The sequence below is a fragment of the Schistocerca cancellata genome, chromosome 3 (genome assembly GCF_023864275.1).
Source record: "Schistocerca cancellata isolate TAMUIC-IGC-003103 chromosome 3, iqSchCanc2.1, whole genome shotgun sequence".
In the NCBI taxonomy this organism is placed as follows: domain Eukaryota; kingdom Metazoa; phylum Arthropoda; class Insecta; order Orthoptera; family Acrididae; genus Schistocerca; species Schistocerca cancellata.
The window spans coordinates 507262337-507270722 of NC_064628.1; the positions used below are offsets into that span (position 1 = coordinate 507262337).

General features: G+C 34.3%; 1 protein-coding gene across 1 annotated transcript in view; it reads left to right on the top strand.

The window, feature by feature from the left end:
- LOC126175283 (uncharacterized) overlaps positions 1–7870 on the top strand; it is a 47856-nt gene extending 39986 nt beyond the window's left edge. Inside the window, exon 7 of the mRNA XM_049921947.1 lies at positions 1268–7870. Within this exon, the coding sequence (XP_049777904.1) occupies positions 1268–2769 (1502 nt within the window). The 3' untranslated portion in view covers positions 2770–7870. The remainder of the gene's footprint in view (positions 1–1267) is intronic.
- The last annotated feature ends 516 nt before the right edge of the window (positions 7871–8386 follow it).

Below are 8386 nucleotides of genomic sequence, written 5' to 3' on the forward strand. Positions count from 1 at the left end.
ATGTTTCACCAGCCCAGGAATAAATACCTGGGTCAGCAGGTCTCTCTGTACTATATACATTATAGCTTTCCACATTACTCTGCAAGCAGATAGAGGCAGAAACAGTCATCACCTCTTGTTCACATTCCATGAGTGTCGATGCAGCCTGAACTGTAGTTTTCGTGATATGGTTTTAATGTGCATAATGGGAACAAAAATATTGTGTGTAAAAAATATCATAGTAAGGTAGTGATTAATTGAAGTTGCTACAAACACAAACTTAAGTGTCAACTCGAGTGGATTCTTGAATGCTTGAAGCCATAGGAATGAGATCATGGCATTTTGTCATGCCATATGCTGGAGCCACTGTGATGTTTTCCTTCCTGTGTGTGACGATGTCTCCCTAAAGGGCTCTGTCAATGTACTTGTTTTCTACATGAGGTAGAGATCACACAGTTGCTGTGACCTTTGTACTAGTTAGTTTATTTGTAAATTGCCTGCAAATTGATGCCCTGCAGGTAATGAAGCAATGTTGGTGATTTGATGAGACATGTATTATTGGACTTTAATTACAGTTTCATTCATCTACATCTACATCCATACTCCGCAAGCCACCCGACGGTGTGTGGCGGAGGGTACCCTGAGTACCTCTATCGGTTCTCCCTTCTATTCCAGTCTCGTATTGTTCGTGGAAAGAAGGAGTGTCGGTATGCTTCTGTGTGGGCTCTAATCTCTCTGATTTTATCCTCATGGTCTCTTCGCGAGATATAAGTAGGTGGGAGCAATATACTGCTTGACTCTTCGGTGAAGGCATGTTCTCGAAACTTTAACAAAAGCCCGTACCGAGCTACTGAGCGTCTCTCCTGCAGAGTCTTCCACTGCATTATCTGTGTCTAGTCTTTTCCACAGGTGCAATCCCTTGTTGCCCCCACCTCCTTGCCACCTGACAGAACTGTAAATAGTAGTTGCTTTTAGTTTGCACCAAGTAACAGTGTTTAGATTGCACTAGATACTGGAAAGCTTTATTGCACATTAAGCTTTATTGCACATTAGTGCCGAGAGACAGGCAGAGGTATCTTTCAGAATATGTCCACTATTGTGCTATCTGACTATAACATTCCAGGATGTTGACTGTCATTTTGGGATATGTCTCATTTTCATTCATTGACACCATTGCAGTAACATATTGAGACAAGTGTATAATTTTATTTCTTTGTATTAAGTTTTCATTGTCACACAGTGTGTCTCATTCATTAATTTAATTTTTATTCTTCATATTGTTTCACAGGTGGAGGAAAACGCAAATTGAAACGCACCTACAGTGATTCTGTGTTGTTGCCATTCAGTGAATGTCAGGAATTTCAGGAGTCGGGTGTTGATAACAGTGCAGATGGCGAATGCTTTGGTGAGGCGGTCCTTACATTGCATTTAGTTGACAATAAAGCCACTCGATTTTCATCTTCCGAGTCTGTTCAGACAGAGGACCAGAACAACACAAGTAGAGTATTCACTCCTTACATGGCTACTGGTGCAGGGGGTGTGTCTAAGTCAATTGTGGGTGCCACACATGTTGGTGGTGCAGTGACTTGTGAGAAAGAGGCCATTGTGCAATGTACTGATCCTATTTCCCAAGTAACAAATCGTTGTCAAATTGGAACTGAGCCTCATGGAAATAAACTGATAAGGCATCATTCAGAATCATGTGTTGGTAAGACATCGATATGTGTGAAAAGGAGATTGGTTAAAGTAGCACCACTGAGTATGCATAAAAGTAGCAGTATGGAGCACAACTGTCCTGAACATGGTGCAAGCATCCATAAATCGTTCACTACAGCACCACAGAAATCAGAATTAATGGCACAACAAGCCTCTTGTGTGCAGCCTGCTACAAACTTCAATCATTCAGTCTTAGTGCCATATACAGCTCCAACAAACAGCTGTACAGATGGATTGTACATTGTTGACAATCCTTGTATAAAAACATCAGATGCTGTACGCCCTTCTAATGATTCCTTTGTAACCAATGATCAGAATAAAATTACCTCTTCCCCTGTCATATCGACCATTGTGATGCCGACAGTAAACCAGCCCCGTATAATACTGACTGAAGAAATGCTAAGGAATGGCAGAAGATTAATCAATATACCTGGAAAGAGTGATTCATTTAGTAGCAAACGGCAGTTGTTGCCGAAAGGTATTAATAATGAGCAAAGAGTTTTCCTGCAATCACCACCAGTTGCTGCTAAAACTACAGATTATATTCCGTACCAGCCAAAATGGAAATTACCGTATGTTAAGAATGACTCGCACATTGTGACAAAGGATTTTTTCAGTGAAGTGAACAAACGTAGTTCTTTCATTACTCAAAACAAATGTTCTTACAGTGTGGTAACCGGAAATGACACAAATGGACATAGCAGGTTACATTTAAGTCCAAACATTGACGTAAAATGTGACTTTGTTCAAAAAGAGACTGGTACTGTAGTAGGCCAATCTAGTGTAGACAATAAGCAATATACAACGCTAACGTATTCAGGGGAACAAGGAAATTATAATGCAAATCAAAAACAGTTTTCACAGTATATGTCTGTTGTCTCAGATGATCACTGTTACAATAGGCAAGGAGATAAAAGTTCCTTACAGACTGCTGATTGTACTTCTGGCCTAGCTGGTGAGGAGAAAATTGTGCTCCCACATGTGGTTCCTGGAGAGCTGTACACAGCTGTTAAAGTTGGCTCTGTTCTGCAGCTTGTGCCTGTCAGTAGTAACTCACTGGTTACTAAAATATAAACATTATGGAATGTTCTACATTATTTGTATGTGCAATACATTTTTAAATTTATGAAAAATCTATTGACTTAAAATTTATACTGAGATGTATGTGTATTAGAGAATTAATATTATCTAATGTAAAATGAAAAATTTAACTTCTTTCGTTGCGGATAAATTTTATTAATATATATATGTTTCTTCAAACTATTTCAGTCTTCCGTTAAGTCGTGCATCAAGTTTCTTTGGTTAAATATTTGGGATAAAATTGAAATTTCTCTCTGTTCTGGTACTCATTGTCATATCCAATGTGAAATTTTATGTAAAATGCATATTTATGCATCAGTTAAGGGAAAACAGTTAATGTCTTCGTTTACTGGAATATTTTCCAATAAACTCCGTACTTTTATCACTATATTTTAGATAAAATTTTATTTTGTGTTTACAGTTAGGAATATGATGAGGAGGTAAATTGTTCGTATTGTGCAACACAGTAAAACAGCATTTAAATGGAATGTTGGACATTAGTATTGACAGTCTGCACACACTTAATTGGAGTATTAACACAGTTTGTCAGACGTGTTTGAAATAACAGCTTCAAATTACTGAAGAGTTTAATTTTTTATTTACTGAAAAATTTTGTTGAAATAGTTAGTGATGCAACTGTTTCTGGCTTCATCTGTCTCCACGACATGAAGTAATATTGGAACCCAGGTAATATTGCATTGTCATTTTTGTGCACTTCTGTAAATTAATTACTGTTTTCCCCTGTCACTGCAAGTGTTTTTAATTCCTTGGCATGACCTTGATATGCTGTAGATACTGCAGTGGACTGGTGGTGCATTTTGCACCCAAGAATGAAAATATGCTCATAAATTACTCACAGTATAGTAATTATTTTTGTAGTTTGTTGTTAATAGGATAATACTCATGCTGTTTGGGCATGTACTGAAACTTCATATTATGGAAGCTCATACTTACAAGAAAACGTGGGGATAAAAACCAGAATTGGCTGTTATTCTCAGAGAATTGAATAACATCGTGCGCGCACACACACACACACACACACACACACACACACACACACACACACAAAGTAATATAATATGTAATGAGAATATATACACACACACACACACACACACACACTAAGTAATATAATATGTAATGAGAATAAATCACTACTTACCAGACTTTCATGACAAATAGCTTAAGATAATGTCCCTGTCCACTGCTCTGTGGCTTTTACATGTGGTAAATAGTGATATCTTAATATTATATTATACCACTGCATAAAACAAGTAGTTTGGTGTGGATTATTACAGATTATTGATCCAAGAAATGTGCAAATTATGGAATAGACATTCACAACCTATAACTGCCTCTATTTGAGGAAATGGCCTTACCTGTTTTGCAATACATGCATCTTTCCCTCCATTCAGTGATTTTGTTTTGTGTGCACTGAATGCGGTTCCTGCTTCACTTTGTTGAATTCTGTTTCAGTTGTTATTTACTATTCTACCTATGTCTTCTAGTCAGTTATTTTGGGATGAGAATTGATATTGTCAGCTTGAAATGTTTTCAGTTTTTGTTCTCATCCTGTCATTTATATATAGTGGTAATGCACTGAAGAGTTCCGTCTGCTAATTATTCATTCAACAATCTATTGCAGAGGCTTCAGTTAAATCTTTCTGTAGTTATAAAAGATGCACTAGATATTTTCTACCTTTTTCGTTACGTTCTGCACAAAATGACATACTTTGGGAGTGACGCCACAGAGATTATTTTATTGTTGAATATTGTTTAATGGTAATATTAATCCAATTCAGGAAATTTTCATTATGTTTTGGCCTGTGAGGTTGCATTCTTCTGTCACTATTCATAAATTTAAAAAAAATTGCAATGAGAGTAAGGCAGATATTTTCTGGGTACTTAGAGAGTGGTATAATTTTTCTTGCAATATATTTTTCTGTAGCCAGTGGCATATCCAGTGTAACAAGAACAGTTGCTTGAGAAATAACATTAGTTTTCATGAGGTAGTTGAAGACTTGTTTCAGTTTATACCAAAATTTGTAAAACTTATGTGCTGCAAAGTTAATTTATAATGAATTGAACTGCTATGTTAATATGGGTTAACAGCTTAGAATAGTATATTCTGAAATGCTCATAAGAGCATATTGAGTCTTATTTATAGCATATTGTGCACATTCATTAGCTATTGCAGCATCAGTACTGGTTTAGTCTCAAGACTTCTATAACGTTGTAGCAAGTTACAAAGTAGGAAAAATATTGTAAATTTTGGATATTTTTTCTGCAAAACATCAGGATGATTACGCCATGTAATCACTGTAGTACCAGGTGCCCCCCTCCGCTGCCGCCAAACAAAACACACACTCATACATACATTTAAATCTATTTTTTGTGTCATTAGACAAACAGAGATAGAAACAAAGGAGTAAGTGGCTCTATATCAAAGCTGTGCTAATTTTCTCAGCATTTAATTGTGTCTCTAGTGATTGACTAACATTTACATATAGGCTGCACTGTTAAAATGGCAAGCATGTGGTTACTGTGATTGAAAGTGAAGCTGCATATTTACATTATTACTTTTTGTTTCATATTGAATCTAAATTCTCACCACTCTCTGAAGTCAGCATCATGCATAATTTTTCTGCAATTATTTGTAGAACATTGAACAGTATTCATCGAAATACTCGGTTCTGTTTTTTCTATTCCTGTCTTTGTCTGTAGGAGATGTACAGTTGTAAGTTTTTAATAGCATTTTCAGAACCTCTCTTCCATTTAAATTTTATACTCCTCCAGAGAACTAAAATTAATCAATTTCATATTTGCACTGTGGTATGTTTTTAGACAAACAACCTAATCTAGTGTTATTTCCATCTGTCTGGTCCAGTTTAATTTCTTTCCTCGTTATCAAACACGATGGAAGGTATATGATCTCAGAGGTTCATAAATATTACTTGCTGCTGCTGCTGCTACTACTACTACTACTGCTGCTCAATACATAACTACTTTTTTAATTTACATACTATCATAATGTTTTCACTGCAGTAGTCGTGTAGTTTTGTACATTCAGTCATCACTTGAGATCTATGGATCTGTGTGTTGCTAGGCACATAATCTTTTTTTTTTTTTTTTAAACCAGTGTCTTTAAGATACAACAGTTTTTCAACTTCTGCTTTGTGGTGATTATAGTTTTTAAATTTCTTGAATTGTTGTACAGTGATGGTGTTGCTCTGGTACATCCAAATGCAGTATTTTATTCACATCAGAATTTACCAGTCCACATGCATGGTCTTTTAGCTGTGTGTCATCATTATCTGGCCATCCTATCATGGTAAAAGTTGTGCATACTTAGCTTCTCTCATAAGCAGGCTTGTGACAAGACCTAATGTAATGTCGGATATTAATGAAATATATGCTGGGACCATGAAGCAGTGTATTTTATGGTTATGCCTTTATATTTAAAAAAAAACCAGGACACATTTAATGACTAAATTTATAAATTTTTTATATGTACCATAATCCTCAAGAGCAAGCATCTTAGAGTCCTTGATTTAATAGCAAATTATTTTGGATGTATATAATTTTTACATATTGAAGTATTCAAATCACAGTATTTATGTGCTGTTCACAGTTGTGAACATAGATTGCTTTTGTTTCCTTGCATGAATGGCACTTTTAAACCTGGCATTGGTCTAGAAATTGTCCATTTTGTGAATCTGTAGAGTGCACAGCTGTTTCACAGAAACAGGGACTGCCAAATATTTTAAAATTATTCATCGTAAGAGTGCAATGAATAAACAAATGTATTGTAGAGAGACTGACTATGTTTTGTTGTGGCTTTACTTCATTCCATTCCAATTGTTTTCCTCTGGTAATTTTGAACTGATGTAATGAAATACAATAACACTGATATTAACTTTTAACTAAAGTTTTTAGATTAATTAAAATTTGACTTGAATGACAAGTGTTAGTTTTGGAGAAAATACATATTATCAGCATAGCAGAAATTCTTGTTACAGTATTACTTAAATGCCATATACCAAGGCTCTTCAAGTAAATTTGATTGCTTTATTTCATTGTCTGAATATTTGCCACTAAAGATTCTTTTAAGATTTTATGAAATATGTCTATGCAAAGATTTTAACAGTTTTGTATGCATCTTTAATACAGAATATGCTTTTAGTCAAGACAAAAGTAATTTACTATCTGTGTTAGCCAGTCTATTTGAAATTATCATCCAGGCTATCTTTATCTGCATTCATAACTGAGAAACACTTAACCTCACCTTTAAGGTTTTACTTGTTGGGCATGCTTGTATCTAATAAGTAACATATTAACAAAGAGCAAGAAATTATTTTAAAATTATTTTAAAATTATTTTTGTTGGTGATTTTGTTATAGACTGAAACTGAATATTTACCAAAATGTAACAACATTTACAGTATTGCTACTCCTGCTCAGGCTAAAATTATCCAGAAACAAACTGCAATGGATGCAGTACTTTAGACTGATCTTGTGATTATTGCTGTTATCTTTTTTGTTATTGCTGCAGTAGTAATATTCCTAATACTTGTGCTTCAGAATACTAGTCTAACAAAAAGAAATTAAATGTAAATTTTAATGGTACATATATATTAATAAGTGTTAAAGCCTTTATATAACTTTCTAAGACAGTTGTAAAATAGAAGCCAGTTTGCATATGATATAATCCATTTGTGCAATAAATTGTATATTTTAGATGAGAAAGAAGTTTTATTTATGAATAAGTATATACTATGTGGGGTATAATGCATAATAAATCTTGGTTGTAATTTTTGATGGCACTAATGCTCAGATTGTAAAGTATTTCTTAAGGGTTTACTATTGTCAGAACTTACTAGCTTATGTATTGATTTAGATACTATGTTGGAGAATGTGGGTATTAAATAGGTTTGCTTCTGAAAAGGGTTTTTAAGTGAGTGTGAAAGCAGAATGTTATTTCTCTTTTTTGTGTAATACTACTACTTGAAATAAGAGAAAACAAATTAAATGCAACAGTTGCCTTTAACATGTATCATGCCTCTTTCAGCTCCTATGTAACAAGTCATAAGTGTGGCCATACATTACTTTTCTTTTTAGTGTAGCAAGTTGCTGTAATACATGATAAAATGTAAGCCACTTAAAGTATTACTGCCACAACATGTGCTATTTTAAATTCCATCAAGTAATGTGGTTTATTACAGTGCAGAAGTATAATTGAGAATCTATAAATTATTGCAGTTACGTCTTTTATTTCAACTTAAAAATTGTGTGCAGTCATTGTCCATTGTTTCATGTGGATGGTTTTCCTAACAATGTTAGTCTTTCATATTATCATTAATTGTGACAAATCATGTTAGAAAAATTTTAGGAATATTTTTGGTGCACGGTAAATATTTTTATAGTAATATCTGTGCTTGGAATTTGAAATAAAATTGTTATGAATGTTGAATTTTAAAATGTTACCATAAAATTATTTGATGAATATCATAGTTGCATTTTTCATTTGTTTCAAAACTTTCCCAATACAGTTACGTGGTGATCCATAGTTGTGCATCCAGAACTGAATATCAGAAATCAAATAACCTCATTTC